Source organism: Argentina silus (genome assembly GCF_951799395.1).
Source record: "Argentina silus genome assembly, chromosome: 12".
Classification (NCBI taxonomy): Eukaryota; Metazoa; Chordata; class Actinopteri; order Argentiniformes; family Argentinidae; genus Argentina; species Argentina silus.
This window is the reverse complement of record NC_139666.1, coordinates 19886619-19906881: the sequence shown is the minus strand read 5'-3', so window position 1 is coordinate 19906881 and position 20263 is coordinate 19886619. Positions and strand designations below refer to the sequence as shown.

Sequence of the window (20263 nt, the reverse complement as noted above, 5' to 3'; positions counted from 1 at the left end):
CTCGGCGAGAATATATATGTGCAATCAATAGATAGACCTCAAATACCATAATGATCTATATCCTACCACATTCTACACATCGCGGCATACAGGGCTTTTCCTTATTCAGGTACACGTGTCAAAAAAACATTCATGATTGGTCACGAAAATTGCCTTCCACAATGAAGGCAGTTGCTGCACCCTGGCTGGGCTGCATGAAAGGAGGAATGGGCACTCCGGAGGAGATGGAGCAGTGGCCTGCGTCGCTCATTTCCTCTTTTATTTAGATTTTTTTTGGCCCATATCTTTCTTTACCACCGGCCCCACAGCCCACAGATGCACTTCTCCCAGTGCTCCAGATGGCCACTGGTCAAAAGTAACCGCGGACCTGAACCTAGATTCATAATCTGCGTCAGCCTCGATATCGCGACTCTCGTCAATCTTATGCAGCCGAAATATTTGATCACCGATTTTATCCCCATCATGCAACAGGTATTGAAAGGTGCTAATTAGCGCTGTTCGGAAACTGGTAAAAAAAAAAAATGTCTCCTCTCAAACACGGTCGATTTCTTATCCTATCACTGCTGCTTTCGTCACCCGGAAGTTATGGCTGAACAGTACGCGGGAAACTAGTGTGTGTAGCTGATGTTTACTGGTAGACAGGATTTACTCGAAGCGGGACACAGCACAGGGACTTTACAGGGAAAAAACATACCAGGTGGCTATAAATGATTCTACTTTTTTTGATCAGATGTGAACCATTATATATTTGGGTTAGGATCGTGTTTGCGTCGTGTTCATTAGGTGGCGATAGCAGCGATAGAGTGTTTTCCCCTTCTCTTGTCATAGGGGGAAAAAAAATTAAGCTAGTTAGCTACCAAAGCTAGCTCACATCACTAAATGTTCCCTTTGGAATCTGGAAACGTCCAGAATTGTCGATCTAGTGACAGGTGACCTGCTAACCTACTCATAGGTGCTTGTGACTTGTCAATAGTAGGTTTAGCTGCTTAACCAGCTGGAGTTTGTGTGGCATCTCTGACATCTCTGTCTCTCTCCCTTCCCATCTCTGGTCCATGTAGCGAGTCTCTCTTTTTCTTCAGGATGAAGGTGGTAACGTGTGAGATTGCGTGGCATAATAAGGAGCCTGTCTACAGTCTGGACTTCCAGCACAACTCAGACGGCCGGATACACAGGCTGGCCACAGCAGGAGTGGACACCACTGTCAGAGTGAGTTACTGTAGACACAGACAGCTACACGGTGTGGATGAGCTACCCCCCCCCCCCTCTCTCTCTCACACACACACACACACACACACACACACACACACACAGGTGTACCATGCAAACACAGCTACAGTAAAAAAACATCTCATACATACATACATACATACATACATACACAGTTTAGGTAAGCAGAGCAGACCTCTCTCTATTAGTTACCCACTTTAAGAGTGGAATAGAGGAGTGCCTCACACAGCTTCGTCAGGGAAACCCTAAATCAGTCCATGAAACATGTCAAAGGCTCTCTCAGAGATGTTAGGTTCTGGATGTATTACAATGATGTTGTTATGGCACGATGGGATGCCGTAACAGGCTGGCTGATGTCATTTCCTGTGTTAAGATGTGGCGAGTGGAGATGGGTCCTGATGGGAAGGCGGTGGTGGAGTTCCTGTCTAACCTGGCGCGGCACACCAAGGCTGTCAACGTGGTGCGCTTCTGCCCCAACAGCGAGCTGCTCGCCTCTGGAGGAGATGGTGCGTCCCACACACACAATCAAACACACTCCAGTTTCTTTCTGGATCACATTAACCAGTGCTATGAATGGGACTGGTCATTTGCTAGTAAGCTTTACAAGACCTGCCGAACACCAATAAAACTGAACTTTTGTGATGAGCATCTCCATTAATTAAATGATGACAACACTGGTCACATGATGTTTAAGTGTGGTTGGAAATGTCATCCATGATTTAGCTACTGTATCATAAGCTACTTTCATAGTCATGTGGTTATTGGTTAGTAACCAACACAGTCCTTTTAAGGTTAAGTTACAGTCGTGTGTGTGTGTGATATGACAGTTTGTGGTTGTTTTGCTGTCTGCAGATGCCGCCATTCTGCTGTGGAAGCTGAATGACAGTAAGGAGCCTGAACAGGTCCCTGCCTTCCAGGAGGACGAGGACGCTCAGCTCAACAAGGAGAGCTGGAGTGTGGTCAAGACACTGAGGTGAGCAACAACCGCCACCCTTCCTTAACTCATTTAGTGCCAAAGGTGAATAAAGTTGCCCAAGTTGTCCACATTCAAGAGTGCCAAGGGTGACTTTATTCACCAAAAATGCATAGGTAAATACCACATAAAACACTTGACACTCTAGTTGGTGAGTGTTACGGAATTCTTTGGCAGTTAGTGAGTTAAAAGTGAAAGAAACCTGACTTTTTCTGTTGAAAATGGTCTATGTAGCATTGGTAGTAGTCATATACATCAATTAAATTCTAGCCCCAAAATTAAGTAAAGTGTAAAAACGATAACTTTGGACATAAACCCAGTGTTTTTCACGTTCAGCCTAAATCGAGTCACCACGAAAACAGAGTGTGATTTGCGGAGAGTTATCATTCCTCTCAAATTTGAAGTTTGGCCTTTGGATGGTGCATGAAACTACACCTCCATGAAACAAATCTTGTTCTCAGTTAAACATTTTTTAAATGAGGAGGAAGAAAATCAAGATGAAATCAGGCAGTGCAGTCCCTCTTTAACCTGGAAAGTCAGAGACACTTGTAATATTTTTGAATGAAATGTATTGTTTTGTAATCAGATGTGTAGCGCTGTATGTAGAGTTTATGATGAAACTGGGCTGGTTGTGTTTGTAGGGGACACATAGAGGATGTGTATGACATCTCCTGGACCAGAGATGGCAGTTTCATGGTGTCTGGTTCTGTGGACAACACTGCCATCATGTGGGACGTCACAAAAGGTTGTGTGTGTGTGTGTGGTCTCTTGGGTGCACAAAGCACATGTGACATCTCTATTGTCTTGTGTATGTTCTGTAATGTCTATTTGTAGAATTGTGATATACCTCGTCTGTGTTTGGTCTATTTGAAACCATCTCTCTCTTGTCTGTGTTATGTTGTACCTTAGTTGTAACCATGGTGATGTTTCTCAGGTCAGAAGCTGTGCATCTTTAACGACCATAAGAGCTATGTTCAGGGAGTCACCTGGGACCCACTGGGCCAGTATGTTGCCACACTGAGCTGTGACAGGTAGGAACACACACACAAAGACACACACACACACACACACACACACAGTCACATGATATGAAAACAGCAGTCTGCTGCTGTAGATAGGCAACCACTGAACTTTTACAAACAATATGTTCTAATGTTGTCAAAGCTATACTTAATAAGTGTCCATCAATCCCTCCCTCCCTCCCTCCCTCTCTCAGAGTGATGCGTGTGTACAGTACCCAGACCAGGAAGAAGGCCTACAGTGTCTGTAAGATGAGCTCTGGATCAGCCGCAGAGGGAGAGGTCAGTATTAGACACACACACACACACACACACACACACACACACACACACACAACAAATACCCAGGCCTACTACAGTGTTCATTTGTTATGTTTGTTGTCTCTGCATAGGTGAAACAATATAGAATGTTCCATGATGACAGTATGAGGTCATTCTTCAGGCGCCTCACCTTCACGCCGGATGGGTCCTTCTTGCTGGCCCCAGGTACACACACACACACACACACATACACACACAGACAGTAGACAACAATCACGTCTGGCGATTTTTAAACAGAAAGTAAGATCTGCTCTGTGCTGTCACATCCTGTGATGAAGGGGAGGTTACGGGTGACATCCTGTTTTAACTTCTCTCTCCCCCCCCCCCAACCCTCTCTCTCTCTCTCTCTCTCTCTCTCTCTCTCCCTCTCTCTCTCTCTCTGGCAGCGGGCTGCGTGGAGGCGGGGGAGAACGTCACCAACACCACCTATGTCTTCTCCAGGAAGAGCCTCAAGAGGTGATTTGACATGCTGACCGATGAGATTTAAGATTGATCTTGACTAAAAGATGTATTGAATTGAATATGCTGCACAAGTGACTAGTCCATTAGCCATTCACTAGCAAGCCACAGTGTAACAGAATGTGAACGTGTATGTGTAACTGTGTGTGTGTGTGTGTGTGTGTGTGTGTGTGTGTGTGTAACTGTGTAACTGTGTGTGTGTGTGTGTAACTGTCTCTCTGTGTGTGTTAGACCCATAGCTCACCTTCCCTGTCCGTCTAAAGCCACCCTGGCTGTGCGCTGTTGTCCTGTCTACTATGAGCTGAGGACTAAGAAGGGAGAGGGTAAGCACACGCATGCTGCAACAACACACACACACAGACACACACGCATGCATGCACACCCACATTAAATAAGATAACTACCCCACTCTCTCTCTCTCTCTCTCTCCTTTTCTTTTCCTCCTCCCTCCCTCTCTCTCTCCATCTCTCCGCCTCCTGTTCCACAGATGGTTCAGAGGCCCAGCCCCTGCCTAACACATTCCAGTTGCCATACCGACTGGTGTTTGCTGTGGCGTCTGAGGACTCCATCTTCCTGTACGACACCCAGCAGACCCTCCCGTTCGGCTACGTGTCCAACATCCACTACCACACACTCAGTGACCTCACCTGGTACAGCAGCGCGCGCACACACACACTCAGTGACCTCATCTGGTACAGCAAAACACACACACACACACTTCATCTGTTACAGTAACACACACACACTCAGCGACCTCACCTGGCACAATAACACACACACACACTCACTCACTCACTCACTCTGGTCTGGGGCAGGTGGCTCTTTCTCACTTCTGTGTTTTCTGTAGTTTGAGATGGAAGCCTCCACAGATCAGATTAGACTTACCTCAGTCATAACCTTAGCATTGGGCGGGTGGAAAAAGTATGACCGTGCATCAGTGGTTTTGGGGGCAAACTCTCCCCTCACCATTTCACCAATTCCAGTTCCGTAGCATTGTCCCCTTCTGTGACGCGTGCCTCCATTGTGATGTCACGTCCTGTGTAGGTCTCGGGACGGCTCCTTCCTGGCGGTGTCGTCCACAGACGGCTACTGCTCCTTCCTGTCCTTCTCCCCCGGCGAGCTGGGCACCCCCCTGAAGGAGCCTCCCGTCCTGGAGGTCATTGCCCCCGGGAACGGCCCCGAGAAGAAGGGCAAGAAGGCCACCCGGACGGAGAGTACCCCCCAGCCCCCTGCTCCCACGACCCCGACCCCCAGCCTGGGCAAAGAGGCCCCCACCACCCCTCTCTCCTCCCTCGTCTCCCCCTCCCCCTCCACCGCGGCCGCGGCTCCAGGGGAGAAGAAGAACCCCTCTGGTGGCAGGGCCAAGTCCCAGCCCCGTAGGATCACCCTGAACACCCTGGAGGGCTGGGGGAAACCTAGCACCCCCAAAGCCCCTGTCAGTAGCACCCCCCAGACCCCAACCTCGGTCAGCACCAGCGCCCCCTCCACCCCCCAGCCCCGCCTCACCCCCCTGACCCCTACCAACTCCTCCTCCACAGCCCAGGCCTACCTCACTCCCAAACTCCTCAATAGCAGTATGACTCTAGGCCCAACAACCCCGAAAGGACCCACTCCGAGGTAAGGTGTGTGTGTGTGTGTGTGTGTGTGTGTGTGTGTGTGTGTGTGTGTGTGTGTGTGTGTGTGTGTGTGTGTGTGTGTGTGTGTGTGTGTGTGTGTGTCTATCGGTTTCTGTTTCTGTGTGTGTCTGTGTACGTGTTATTTATTGCGTGCCACTCTCCTAATGCACCCTTTAGCCTGGTTGACTGCATGACTCACTCAGGATGAATAATAATGTGTCATGGCTGCCAGAGGTCCAGAGTTCCTACGCTGGCGGGAGGCTTAGGCTCTCAGTGATCGTGTTTCTCTCCAGCTACGCTGCTCGATCCTACACACGCTAAAATTAGCTACTATAATGGGGGGGGGGGCAGGCAGACAGGCAGGCAGGCAGGCAGGCAGGCAGGCAGGCAGCAATGCAGGCAGACTATGGAAATGTATGCAAATCCATCTCTCATTCAAATGGGCTGTGTTGAGTGAGTGGTGCCAGACGGAGGCTGCCCACCTCCACAGAGCCACAGCCCCGCCGCTGCCTACAGGGGGGGGACAGCTGGGGCTCTGTTAGGCTGTGAGTCTGTGGTGAGAGACTGCAGTACAGTAGCACAAGCACCTGTAGATTTTATTTATTTATTTATTTTTTGGGTGTAGTATTGTGTATTTCAGAAACAACTACACAGGTACGTGTGTGTGTGTGTGTGTGTGTGAGAGAGAGAGAGCGCACACGCTCGCTTGTTCGGTCGTTACTGGCTGTCAGAACAACACCCTGTCTGGTATGAGAGGTTCGTTGGACCCCCCTACTGTTAATTAAATAATGATTTCTCCAAGAGACTCGGGGCAGACAATTGTGTGTGTGGGGGGGGGAGGGGGGGGGGGGGCATAACGTGAACATGTGTCTGTTTTGTTATGTAGAGAGGTTGAGAGAGGGGGCGTAGCACACTAAGGCGCATACCATATCATCGCACGGTCTCTGGTTCGATTCTGGCCATCAACATATCCCGCATGTCATCCCTCCTCTCTCACCCATCCTTCCTGAGGTTGAGAGAGGTTAATGAATCAGGGGGAAGAGTGTGATTATTTCATGATGTTCTAAGTTGCTGCTCGTCACCTGCCAGAGGATTCTGTGTTGATGGTCATGCAGCTGTTGTCTGAGGCCTCTCCCTATCTCTCTCTCTCGATATATATATATATATCTATCTCTCTCTATATATATATATATATATCTCTAACTACCTCTATCTCTATCTCTCTATCTCTCTCTGCTTCCAGGCGGATAGCTCTGACCCCCGTGTCTCGATGTCCTGCTGCCTCTCAGACCTTCACACCCTCCTCCACTGAGAAAGCCAAACACGGTCAGTATAACTTACAACAAACACAGGGATTGGCTAGGCACTTTGCAATACACGCTCGGATTGGCTAAGAACAATCGGTGCACCACTCACTTGGGAGCGCGGTCCGTCTCTATGCATAAACCATGTCTCCCTCACACTGCTTTGTCTGCTCCCAAGTGAATGGGGAGAATGTTAATGTTTGTCGATGCACATTTATACTTTGATATCCAGCAGCTAGACTGTGTGTGTGTGTGCGTGTGCGTGTGCGTGTGCGTGTGCGTGTGCGTGTGCGTGTGCGTATGCGTGTGTGTATGCGCGCGCGTGTTAACCCTCTGGAATCTAAGCCATTTTTGCTTGTTTTTCACTACTTTTTATATTTTGGCTTTTAATTGTTCCTGCTATGGCAACACCACCATGTGTTTCATATCTTATTGATTCATTTCGGAACAAATGCTAAAAGTCGTATGGCGTCAGAATGTACTTGACAGTGACAGTCTATGGGTAGATAATGTGTAATGAAGACAAAGAAATACAGAATTGGAATTTGAAAAGTAGTTTATTTTTTTTATGGATGCATTTCATCATCTGTGAGAACTTTCTAACCAAAGTTACAGTAAGTCTCTATCGCAAATGGTTCAAAAGATATTGTAGTAGTATATTTGTACCTCAATTTGGGGCTGTAGAGCCCAGTTAGACTCCAGAGGGTTTAACGGTATGTCCAGTGTGTTTACTCCATGTTTACTCCAGCCTCTCTCTAGAGAGAGCATTCATCTAATAAATATTCATACGTTTCTTCCTCCAGAGCGGCCCTCTCCTCCCTCTGACCCTGTGTGTCAGCCCCCTGAACCTAAGCGCCCCAAGACCAGAGCCCCTCAAGGCAAGGCCTTGGCCCCCCCTGCCTCAGGAGCCACACCCAGCCCCTAAAGACCACCCCCCAAACCCCCCCCCCCCACCACCACCACCACCACAACCAGGGGCCCCCAGTTTCAATGAGATGAACAGTAGAGACTGTCGTCCTCAGCCAACTCACAAATACTTATACAAAGACTGCTGTTCCCTCCTAACATACACACTCACACACTCACACACTCACACACTCACACACACATTTATTTGTTTGTACTTCTGTGTCCAATTCAACATTCTGTGGCTCATTTCATGGGTGACCAGGTTGTTATTGTTGTAAAAGTGAATTTGTTGCCAATACTTAAGCTGGCTAAATGAAGATAACAGAATACCAGCTCTGTCTAAATAAAGCTTTGCTCATCTTTAACTGTATGAAACTGTAAAATGGTCATTGACCCCCTCAATTTGATTATACATATTATTGTCTATGTTTAATGTATTTTTTTTTCTTTTTGTAGATATTAGTGTATTATATTGTGGATTTGGGTACAATTTCAATACAATAATGCTTGTGGGAAAAGACAATGATTTGCTGCCTCTTTCTTGCATCTTCTCATGAAAATGAGAAAAAGAAGTATCAAATGAAAAGAGGTCCTTGGTGAAGCCAGCTCTGTCACACACATGCACTTAAGAGCTTCCACGGGACACTACTGGTACAGAAGCATTCCAGGAACAAGGCATTATTGATGTTGTAGGGGATTGAGGGGAGAGACAGGATGAGACATAATCCAATGGGAGTTATCCTGCTGTTATAGAGATTGCATGGCATGCAATACATGTTGACTTTGTTTCATATTATTTTCAGACTGGCTAAATAATCACTGTTTTCTTAAAATCATTGTCAAAGACGAGGTACTATACAAACCCATGCTCCAGAATATTCTGAGTTGTTAGGTGTTTTTGCACAGTTCAGCACTGTTTGGCTCAAGCAAAATGGGGCCCATTGTGTGTTTTGTTAGTATGGCCGTAGGGCCCCTTTATTCTGGAAGTCCAGCACACCTACGTACACTCCAATTAGCTCATATTACAACAGTATCCCCTTCTGAAGACACTGTCTGTTATTTAAAGTCTGTTTTTTTAAGTCATTTTATTACACTACAATTCATTATTGCATTTTGTTGTTATGTGATGCATCAACACAGAAATTCAAGTGGCTTATACAGTAGACTGATTAAATTACCTATATAAAATGTAACTCAGTCTTTAGAGGAGGACAGAGTGAACATAGGAGTTGGATTAGATAGTTTGAATCATGTGTTGGACATACAGTAGTATGTTGCTCCTTTATGTGTCCAGATTGAATGGGGCCCTTTGGCTATCCTAAGAAATCAAAATATAGGGACTTAATAAAACACGTAGCCTACTTAAAAACTGTGGTGGAATCAACTAACAGCTAAGGTGTGTATGAGAGCTCTAACATGGCCCTTACACAAAAGATTCTAGTTAACATTGTAGTTCATTTACTTGCTGCTATAATGTAAGTGGGTAATCATGTTGTCAATGGTCAAATCAACATCTTTCTGGCTATCAAATTGCTTGTGAAATCTGGCAAAAAAAAACAACAAGAAAACGCACACCATAGTTTGGTAAGGTGCTCGCTGGCAGGGGACACTTTAAAGAGAAAAAGAGAGACGAGAAAGAAACTTTTGCTCCGATGCAAATTATTTATTTAACCAATGTTTCACAGCAAGCTGCCTTCTTCAGGGTTTCAATCTGGCTCCCATACATTCGTCTGACATTAAAGTGAGATTGGAATACATGAGAGAGAGAGTCGATAAGTCCTTGTGAAAGTCCACTACTTCCTCACAAGGGTCAGTCTGAACCGGGTCCAGCTCAGATTAGTTTATCTAGACAAAATAACCATGAGTTATTATTGCTTAGTTGTAGGTAGGCTGGGGTTTTTAGCTGTGCAGCAATTCGCTATGGTTGACCTTACGAACTCATGAACAAACACATACTTTGACCTTTCCACCTAGTGACTGAGGCTGGAGGATCTATATGTGTGTGTGTGTGTGTGTGTGTGTGTGTGTGTGTGTGCGTGTGCATACGTGCATGTGAGGAGCAGACATGTCCAGTGAGGAAAGCTTTGTTGTGGCCACTGGTGAGTATGGCTGTAGGGTTGATGTAATTGATATTATACACTTGGACAGTGAGCACTTGCTTCAACAGATCTAACATCAACAATACCCAAATCCTAAACTGTGTTGGATGAAACTGGACGTTATCCCTCTCTGTGGTGCTCCAACCAAATGTGTCAATCAGCCTTATTGTACTATAACCTGCAGCTTCAATGTGTTTCAAAAGCCAAGAGCCTTGCCACTGGAACCCAACCAGTGTCCTTCAGGGGAGGCTGGTGGAGGTAGAAATCGAGGGACAGGCTCATTGTAATACATGGAATGGAATCAGGTGTCCTTCCATGTCAGACTTGTTAGTAGAAGGTGCATGAGAACATTTAATTTGAGCGACGAAGTGTATCGTTTGCTTTGTGTGTCAGTTTGTACTTAAACGTTAAACGTTAAACTTAAATGTTAACTTGAGTTCCAGTTGTCCCTTGTTTGATATGTGGATGATTTTGGGGAGAGGAGATGGGTTAGGGTGCTTGGTGACCCAGTATGTGTAAGTCAGGGGAGACTGGTGGAGGTAGAAATCGGAGGACAGGCTCATTGTAATGCATGGAATAGAATGAGAAATGGTATCAGTGAGGAATGGTATTAAACAAGTGTGTTTGATACCATTCCTCATTCCGTTCCATGAATTATAATGAACCTGTCCTCCGATTTCTGGGGTAAGTGTGCATGGGTGAGGCTAGTCTAATACCCCTCCATCAGGAAGTCAGGGCACTTGGCTATAGCATATAAAATAACACAGCCGCTCCATCCATTTCAGTTTGGAGTTACATATCTAAAATATAGCATTGTACCGTTGAGATGAATACACAGGAATATTCTGACAATATTGAGTATACTTATAAAACATCTTATTTAGCCTACAGAATGTCTCCACATCTTAGTATCTGTTCTAAAATATCTAGTTTCTCAAATTTCTCCATGCAATACACAATCATTCAAAGAATAGATGGGCCCCGCAAAGCTAATATGAAATGTAAAAAGAACTGTGGAACTGTATGTACATCTTATTTCTCAATAATGAAATTCACAGTTTTCACCAAGTGAGGCACACTGACGTCAACAACCTATCTTGATGTATGAAAAAAACACCGCTTGACTGACAGTTCCACTGGCCAATCGTATCGTCGCTAGTGGAGGCTCTTTAAAGTGTCTACTAATAGGGAATGACTGGAGGAGGGGGGGGAAGAGGCTGCCAGGGTTAGGTTGTCATGTGGTAACCAATAGAAGGTTACGAGTTAAAAAATTGGATTATTTGATCATCTGACTCGTCTTGCGTTAAAGGAAGAAATATGGAATGAGACAAATACCACAGAAGGGAGTACAGTTTTTCTTTTCAAGAGACTATTTGGTGATTTTTAACATTCGCGTGATCGGGGAGACACCTCGCTTCATGCATAGGTCGTTCAACTCGCGATGCTGGATAGATAGCTGCATCATCATGTTGCTTCCGAGTTAGCGAAAGAAATCACAAGTTACGCCAGAGGGATAGCGAGTGCTCGTCATTTAGCTACAGAGTCTACCCGACAATTGCAATTGGGAGTAGAAGAAGGGGGATGCGTTGCATCGGCTAAATCTGTTGATGAGGCTTGTTGACATTTCAGCAGTGATAAATTGTCGCGACTAGGGAACTCGGGAAACAAGTGACTGGTTACATTGTATCACTTGTGTTTATGTCTGGGGTTGGCGCGATATCCCTGTTCATTTGATACAATGGGTGGGCGCGATTATAATTAGGCACATTTGTGATTGGGTTATATTCAGTGACAAGCTTTCGAATTTCAGCATTAAGAAAACTTTGACACTGAAATGACCATATTCAGTGCTATATGAACTATTCATTTGGAATATGATGTTCTAGGTTTATTAACTGTTTCGGGTGCTACATTGTCTCCATCCCAGATGGTAGGACCTATTGGACATTGCTAGGGATTGCACATACTGTATGTTGTCTTTCTGATGGATCACAAGGCTTGTGTAGCCTAGGTTCAATTCCATCGCTGGAAGAAACTGCTCCGTTCGCATCACCATGATCATGACGCTGGAATGTATGGACGATCGCCAAAGAGATGCTGAATTCATGGAAGTATGGTGACATCTTCCCGTACCAATAGATAGCCTATAGGCCTAGTTCATACGCTGATGACTGTTAGAATATTCATATAGGCTGGTGGCTTTGTGTCACTCTGTCTGAGAGGGTGGATGTTCTGTTACCGATACTTTTATTGGAACAAATCATTCACAAGCATCTCTAGCCTAATCGGTTGCTAGACACACTCATTTTTAAAGTTCCATAATTTATTGTTCCGTATGTTTTCGAGATCCGTCGGTAGTTATTGGTCACTATTCCCTCCTGTCAACGGATCCACGTGGAGTTCATGTCGGGACACTTGACAACTTGGGCAGAGGCAACTTCCAGCGGTGACGCGCAACTGCACCGCTTTGATTTCGGGCCGGTGGAGTAGAGGGGGGTAGATCTTGTTTTGGTCTCGAAAGGCGTAGGCCTATTCAACAAGGGAAAAGTACAGTAGATAAAAGGGCCGGATAAAATGGCCGGCGATTGCACCTATAAGACGCATTACGCGAATGATGACACATTTTGTCCGTCCAAACCGTCAACGGACCGAGCACGAGAACTCGCTGGGGAGACCGATTCAGTCGGTGACTTGATAGGGCGTGGGTCCGTGACGTGCTCGCCGAACTTCGAGGTCATAGACGGGCTGCTCTACCGTAAAAAGTTGGAGAGAGGATTCATCCACTACCGGGAGGTTTTGGAAGAGGACCGGTGGCACGGGGCAATCTGCACTTTCCACCGGCGGCGGCCAGGCACACGCCATCTCTCCCTGGAGGACACTTACAGATCTGTGGCCGAAAACTACTGGTGGGAGGGTAAGATACCTTAGAGTTCTACTATAACTAAGATGTCATCCTTGGTAAGGATGTCCTGGTCCTAGAAGTGACTATACACCTAATAATACTGCATGTCTCCCTGTCTATGTGTGGTGTCTGATAGGCCTAGCAGTTGGCTACGTTATGGGTCCATATAAACATGAGGCAAAGGCAGTAGATGGCTAAACCGGAAGGCTTTTATAACTTATAAAAAATAATTCGATGTTCTTTCACTACTGTGACTGACTTCCCCCAAACGGTTGTTTCTCCATCCTCTTTGGTCTGGTTCAACGGTCAGTGTGTATTCCTCTATTCTCTGAAGAGGGAAGTCCCATCCTGACCAAAGAGACAGGAGAGAGAAGTTGAACTGGGTACAGGGGAACATGTTTTCTACTGTGCATATGATAATAAACACTTTGAATCTTGAATCTTGAAACTGTGTAGCCTGTAGCATGTGTTTAATCAGAGGTAAAAAAAATTATAATATATATGACCAAGAAAATATGCACAACCAATTCATCAGGTGCAAGACAGAGAGAAAAAAAAAAAAAGGGTATGTCTGTAATTCTGGTATGTTCTCATGTCGATTTAATTCTGATACACAATAACAGACAACATTTCGATCTGAGTAGGATCTTAGTCGTCAGGTCAAAGGTGTCGTTTTTTAGGCAATAAAGTCTGTTGGCTTTGAGGTGTAACGTGGAACAACACTGTAGAACCACTGTTCTCGTTTTGCTCATTGACAGCACTGTCAATAATGTGCCTTGTTTTCTGCTCACCATTTCCGCTTTCGCAATATGGCTCTGTGTCCTCCATGGCTCTGCTTAGGATGCGGTGGTGACACTATTGATCTTGTCCCCCCTCCAGGGATGTACGTCCAGATCAGAGACTATGTCCTAGGATGTCCCGAGTGCCTGGAGAGGCGGAACAAGAGATCGGAGGTAAGAGACTGAGTGGGACCACAGCCCCCCCCCCCCCCCCCCCCTATTTCCACCAATTGATCCTCACCCCCCCCCCTATCTATCACTCACACGTTCACTATCATTCCCACTTCCCTCTCGCCCATTCTCTCTGCCTCTCCATCCCTACACTCGTTCATCCCCCCCCCACCCCCTGTCTCTTCTACTCATGTTTTCAATCTCCTCTCCCACAGAAGGGCTCTGGCGCGGAGGGCCCTGTCTCCAAGACCATGGCGTCACACGGCCGTGACGTGCTGAGTAAGCTGCGGAGCCAGCGGGAGGCGGGGCTGTTCTGTGACATCACACTGCAGACGGACGGACGCTCTTACTCCGCCCACAGGGCGGTGCTGGCGGCCGTGAGCGAGTACTTCCAGGAAGTGTTTACAGAGATGGACTCCACAGGCGGCGGAAGGGCAGACGTAGACCTCACTGGTATGAGATGTGTTGAGACACACATATATACATACATACATACATACACACACACACACACACACACACACACACACACACACACACACACACACACACACAGAGACAGGCACATAGAGACATGGACAGGCATGCATGCACACATACTTCAAAGCCCTTTGAAATTAGGGATAGAGCCCATTTTTCTCCTTGGAGCCCCCTCTCGCCCTGCCTGTGGGGAGTGGAGAGGGATTGAGGAGAGAGGAGTAGAGAGGGATTGGAGTGGAGAGGAGTATAGAGGTGACCCTCACACCCACCTCAGTCTCCTACTGGGACACACACACACACACACACACACAGAGGATTAGGGAGCCACTGAATTGGTTTGCTGTTTTTGTTGTACTCTGGTTGATCTTTGATGTTCATGAAATGGTGTTTTTTGGCTCCTCTGAACAGGCCCTGATATCACCTTCAACCACAAGTTGACTCTCGTCATTTCACTCCCTCTTGTTTGCTCTCCCCACCTCCTCTCCTCTCCTCCTCCTCCTCCTCCTCCTCCTCCTCTCTGGTCTCTGTTCTTCTGTGTGTGTGTGTGTGTGTGTGTGTGTGTGTGTGTGTGTGTGTGTGTGTGTGTGTGTGTGTGTGTGTGTGTGTGTGTGTGTGTTGCTGATGTTTGTTCCCCGCATATTTACTCTGGCTGTCTTTCATCTCTGTCATTCACACAAACATTCTATCACATTCACTCACACCCTCTCATTTTCCCTCATTTTCACCAGCCTCTTCTGTCTCTATGCAGCGTTTCAGACTGTTTACAGAAGAAGTAATCTCTCTCTCTCTCTCTCTCTCTCTCTCTCTCACTGCCTCTCTATCTCTTTCTCCCTCTCTCTCTCTTTCTCTCACTGTCTGTTTCTCTCTCCCTCTTTCTCTCTCTCCCTCTCTCTCCCTCCCCCTCCCTCTCTCTCTCTCTCTCTCTCTCTCTCTCTCTCTCTCTCTCTCTCTGCTTGTATTGAGCACAGAGGATGAACATCGTGAGTCCTGACATTAACCCTTCTCCCTCCTGCAGGTTTCAGTGAGGCGAGCCTGCTGTCCCTGTTGGACTTCTCCTACTCCTCCACCCTGTGTGTCCGCACCGAAGACCTGGCCGAGGTCAGCACCATGGCCCGTCACCTGGGGATGTGGCCGGCTGTGGACGCCTGCTCGGCCCTCCAGCGGGAGCAAGGGGAACCACCCGCCCGCTGCCCCAGCATGGTGCATCCAGCCGGGGGGTTCCCACCACCGAGCCCTGGGTCTCCTCTGGAGGTCCAGAGGGAGAGGAAGAGGAGGAGGGGGGGGGAGGGGTGTCCTCTGAGGAGGTATGTGGATGATGGATTTAGCCTGACATTGCAGAAGTCCACCGAGTCGGAAGGCGAGAGCCCCCGACGCTCTCCTCGCCGGCCCCCCAGGTCCGGCCTCTCAGGACACAACGGCCTCCCTCTCCCCCTCCCTCTCCCCCTCCCTCTCCCCCTCCCCCTCAGCCCCACACACAGGATGAAGCTCATGGACTTCAAATCCCCGTCCTGTAAGAGGACCCCACCGCCCTCGCGAAACACCCCCTCCACCCCACGGTCCCGGAACAACAACAACAACCCCCCCTCCTCGCCTCGCACGCACACCCGCCTCCTCCGCTCCACCCCCGGGGCTGCCCAGGAGGTCCTGAGACTGCTGCCCAGGAACGAGAGCCCTCCACGGGGCCGACGGTCTCACCCTGCCTCACGTCCTGCCTCCACCGGCAGGCAGAGGGCCGGCGCTGTGGCTCCTGTGAGGGTGAAGCAGCAGGAGGAAGAGGAGGAGGAAGAAGAGGATCATCTCCGAAAGCTGGAGAAGTACCGCCTCATGAACGTGCTGGGGCTACAGAGGACCTCCCTCCTCCCCGGGCCAGAAGAGTTGATTGGCTGGAGGCAGAAGAAACGCCTCCGGAAGCTGAAGGTCAACAACTATTCACTGATCAAACGGAGGAATCCCCGCCCCCAGGCCCCGGGGCTGGTGTTCGGGGGGCTGCCCCTGTCCCTCCCCCTCTGTAACCCCGCCAGCGTTCACTTCCTCAACCGGGTGATCAAGTATGAGCCTGAGGAACGAATCAGCACGGAGGAGGTGAGACTGAAGAGGCCAAGACAGGCCAGGTCATTTCCGCCTAGCGACAGGAGCATGCGCAGTCAGGGGGCGGTACCGGACCTGGACATGCTGCGGCCCGTCTCCGGGCCTGTGTGTGTGGGACGCGAGCTCAGGCGCTCTGTGAGGGGGGGCGACGGCGCCCAGCCCCAGGCCCCTCCCCCTCCCCCTCCCCGGCCTCCGCCTCGCTCGAAGAACGCCAGAGCTCTGACCGACACCCTAGTCTGGATCAAACCTGAGCCTGACGACTACGCCATCTCAGCCCCGCCCCTCCCCTTACCCGGTTACCTCGGTGATGCCCACACTCATAACCCTCCTAAAGCCCACCCCCAGCACATGAATGCCATGGAAACGGTCAGGACGCTACGCTACAACAGCGGGCGACCGGCGGTGACCAAGGCCAAGCTGAAGCAGAGCTGCGTGAGGGAGGCCAGGAGGGCGCAGCGCAAGCCCAGGGAGGAGAGCAGGAGGGCGGGGAGCCGTCAGGGAACGCCGGGGGTCATGGAGAGAGGGGCTGGAGCTTGGAGCAACAAGAGCCCTGATCCTGTGCCCCCTCCCCTCCACAGCCACCCACTCTACAGGGCCATCAAAGAGGAGCCGGCCGACCCCCTGCCAGTGGCCGGGCCCTTCCCCCAGCCGCCTTCTCCAGAACTGGGTAAGCGACAGAGCAAGCCCCCTGTAAAGCTCCTAGACCCAGGCTTCCTCTTCAGCTTCTGCCGGCCAGCGGGCGGTCCGCCCATGGTAGGGGTGAAGAGGGAGGAGGAGAGCGTGGATATCTGCCTGACACGCTCAGTGTCGCGGGGAGAGAGGTTTGGATCTGGGGGGGTCCAGTCCAGGGTCCTAAGGGCCAGGGGACGCCCCTCCACCCTGCCTGGGGTGAAGGTGAAGAAGGAGAGGGAGGGGAGGAGTGTGAGCCGGAGCAAAGTGCAGAGGCAGGGGCCGAATGCTCAGCAACACAACCCTCCCCATCTGACCAGTGGTACTGGCCCAAAGGCCATGCGGGATATACCAAAGGTAAACACCGGGGGCGAGAGGGGTTCAGGGCTTCAGGGGACAGTGGAGTTAGCTGTTATCTCCATGTACCAACATTTATTTGACACTTGATGTTCTGTGAGGAGTTCAATGGGCCAAACCAACCTCAAACCTGTCTGGGGGTCTAATCATCAGCTAGATTTGTTTGTTTTGTTTTTCTTTAACACTGGTGATGGTGTGTCTTAGAGAAGGTCTTCACTGTCTTCACTTAGATTGAGTTTAAAATTACAGATTTGGGATACATATTATGTTAAATCCTTTCAGAGGTTGTGAATTTATTTTGACCTTTTAGCACAGTTCAATTACCAGTGTAAGAGCATCTGCAGGTGTGTGTGTGTGTGTGTGTGTGTGTGTGTGTGTGTGTGTGTGTGTGTGTGTGTGTGTGTGTGTGTGTGTGTGTGTGTGTGTGTGTGTGTGTGTGTGCATGCGCGAGTGTGAGTGTTATTGAACAGAGTGGTGTTAGTCTGACTGACCCTTGCCCTCTCCCCCTGTGTTTACACAGAAGCAGGGTAAGGTACCCCCGCCGCATCGAGGAGCCCCCCCCCTCTCGGAGTCGGTCCGTCGAGCGCGGCTCAAGCAGCTTCGGGGTCCTCGCAGTCAGGCCCCCCGCTCGTCCCACGCCTGCCCGCAGTGCCACACCTCCTACAGGGACTGTGACGCCCTCATCATGCACCGCATCAGGCACATCGAGGGCAAGCACTGGCCATGCCCGGTACGAGCCCTGAAACCCCCCCGCTGTCTTATGTCTGTTCCACACACCCCCTCCTCCGCTCCTGCCTGCCACCTCCTGACCTATCTGTACTGCCCCCCATGTTTCCCTGGTCCTGTCTGTCTATGTACACCACACTACCCCCCCCCCCCCCCCCCCCTTCTGGTCCTGTCACCTTCTCCCTCACTCCCTTACTCTCCCTGTCTCCCTTCATGGTGGACTAATGTTCCTGATCAATGCTCCATTCCCCTGTGTATATCTCCATCCCATACCTGTCTATCAGGGGAGGCTGGTGGAGGTAGAAATCGGAGGACCGGCTCATTGTAATGCATGGTATGAATGGTATCAAACACCTCCACTGCTGTCTGCTTACCTCATATGAATCTCTCTCTCTCTCTCTCTCTCTCTCTCTCTCTCTCCCCCTCTCCCTCTCCCTCTGTGTGTAGCTGTGCAGTAAGACGTTTTTCAGGCAGAGGAACGTGAGGAACCACATCCGTACCCATGACCAGAAGCTGTATAAGTGTCGCAGCTGCATGGCTGCTTCCTGAGGCCCTGAGGCAGGACACTGAGGTGGGTGTGAGGGTCACCTCTACTCCCTACTCCTCTGTGTGTGTGTGTGTGTGTGTGTGTGTATGTGTGTGTGTGGCCTTGCAGCAGGAGACTGAGGTGGGTGTGAGGGTCACCTGTTTAGTCCCTACTCCTCTGTGTGTTCTTTACTCCTCTCTACTCCTCCACTCCTCTTTTCTACTCCTCCTTACTCCTCCCTACTCCTCTCTACTCCTATTTTCTACTCCTCCTTACTCCTCTCTACTCCTCTACTCCTCCCTACTCCTCTTTTCTACTCCTTACTCCTCTTTTCTACTCCCTACTCCTCTTTTCTACTCCTATCTACTCCTCCTTACTCCTCTCTACTCCTCTACTCCTCCTTACTCCTCTTTTCTACTCCTCTCTACTCCTCCCTACTCCAATCCTACTCCAATCCCTCTCCACAGGCTGGGCCAGAGGGGCTCCAGGGAGGAAAACGAGCTCCATCCCTTATTTCAAAGGGCTTCAAAGTGTGTCTGTGTGTGTATCTGTGTGTGTGTCTGTGTCTGTGTGTGCATCTGTGTGTGCGTCTGTGTATTCCGCAGTTTACCTTTCATATTTACCTTTTCATCATTGTTGGAACAGTTCCCTCATTTTCCTTTTTCTGGATTGCAGGATTGAAAGTTGTTGTAGTCGAGTGGCGGGATGAAGAGAAAGCAGCAGCATGTACATACAGAGCATCCGTCACACACAACAAGCACAAGGCTCTGGGGAGAGATGGAATTACCATGATGATGATGATTATTGTAGTCATTATTGATTGTTAATGTTATTTAAATAACCAAACTAAAGTTCTTGTTTGCATTTCAGTAGCTGCAGGGGTTTTTAAACTTGAACGTTACACTCAGGGGGAGGGGCAACTGTGATGTCGCTGTATGTAAATGATAGATGTCACAGTTTTATGTAAATGAGAAAATGTTTAGATTGGAATGACAAATGATTATGATGATGGGTGATGATGATTATTAATATTATTATTATTATTATTATTGCTATCATTATTTTTCTATGTATAGACAAATCTTGAGTGCACTTATACCATAGCTTTGTTGTAAACCTAAGACATTGTTCATGACATGGAGGTTTAGCTGGAGTCCAAGGTGGGGGGATACTTGAAGAAGGTTGGAGTACTTGAACGTTCACTGGTGGGGGGCGGGGTGGGGGGGGGTGGGGGGGGTTGAGTCAGAGTCACTGAGTCGGTCGATTGGGTCTCGTCTCTCTCTCTCTCTCTCCCTCCCTTTGGTGTTCCTGAACTAGTAGGACTATGACTAGTCTCTCCCTTTGTATTGGTTTGCTAGTCGCACCTTCGTCCGTGATATGGGTGGGGGGGTGGGGGGGGGGTTCTATGACATCACTGCATGTTTGATAGCAGGTCTGTTCTCTCCTGTTGTCTTTTCTAATGCTGCCTATTTAAAGAAAGGGAATATCGTGTCAGGTCTTAATGTGAATCTCTACAAGTGTAACCAATTTGACTGTCCCTATTGACTTTTCTGGATTCCTTTTTTTTTTCTTCTCCTTTTTAATCAAAAACAAGGCTTTTGTTGTCTGCCTTTTTTTTATATTGAAGAAGTTACCCCC

The 20263-nt window shown here is 48.7% G+C and overlaps 2 protein-coding genes across 2 annotated transcripts; both read left to right on the top strand.

Moving 5' to 3' along the window:
* Positions 1 to 674: 674 nt before the first annotated feature.
* On the top strand, positions 675 to 8318 carry chaf1b (chromatin assembly factor 1, subunit B). Its single transcript, XM_083681688.1, has 14 exons — positions 675 to 697; positions 1059 to 1206; positions 1601 to 1733; positions 2080 to 2200; positions 2842 to 2945; positions 3135 to 3231; positions 3417 to 3501; positions 3612 to 3705; positions 3927 to 3996; positions 4231 to 4322; positions 4487 to 4649; positions 5044 to 5616; positions 6859 to 6941; positions 7723 to 8318. The coding sequence occupies exons 2-14, from the start codon at positions 1081 to 1083 to the stop codon at positions 7842 to 7844; spliced, it is 1863 nt and encodes a 620-aa protein (XP_083537814.1). The 5' UTR covers positions 675 to 697; positions 1059 to 1080; the 3' UTR covers positions 7845 to 8318.
* Positions 8319 to 11215: 2897 nt separating this feature from the next.
* On the top strand, positions 11216 to 19833 carry LOC310812940 (uncharacterized protein). Its single transcript, XM_083681704.1, has 7 exons — positions 11216 to 12841; positions 13709 to 13782; positions 13995 to 14232; positions 15275 to 17373; positions 17894 to 18103; positions 18547 to 18670; positions 19301 to 19833. The coding sequence occupies exons 1-6, from the start codon at positions 12502 to 12504 to the stop codon at positions 18646 to 18648; spliced, it is 3063 nt and encodes a 1020-aa protein (XP_083537830.1). The 5' UTR covers positions 11216 to 12501; the 3' UTR covers positions 18649 to 18670; positions 19301 to 19833.
* Positions 19834 to 20263: the final 430 nt, after the last annotated feature.

Coding starts and splice junctions, on each gene's coding strand:
- chaf1b (XM_083681688.1), top strand. CDS start 1,081: ATGAAGGTGGTAACGTGTGAGATTGCGTGGCATAATAAGGAGCCTGTC. Junction 3,706..3,926: donor GTCCTTCTTGCTGGCCCCAG/GTACACACACAC, acceptor TCTCTCTGGCAG/CGGGCTGCGTGGAGGCGGGG. Junction 6,942..7,722: donor CACTGAGAAAGCCAAACACG/GTCAGTATAACT, acceptor TTCTTCCTCCAG/AGCGGCCCTCTCCTCCCTCT.
- LOC310812940 (XM_083681704.1), top strand. CDS start 12,502: ATGGCCGGCGATTGCACCTATAAGACGCATTACGCGAATGATGACACA. Junction 12,842..13,708: donor CGAAAACTACTGGTGGGAGG/GTAAGATACCTT, acceptor TCCCCCCTCCAG/GGATGTACGTCCAGATCAGA. Junction 13,783..13,994: donor GGCGGAACAAGAGATCGGAG/GTAAGAGACTGA, acceptor CCTCTCCCACAG/AAGGGCTCTGGCGCGGAGGG.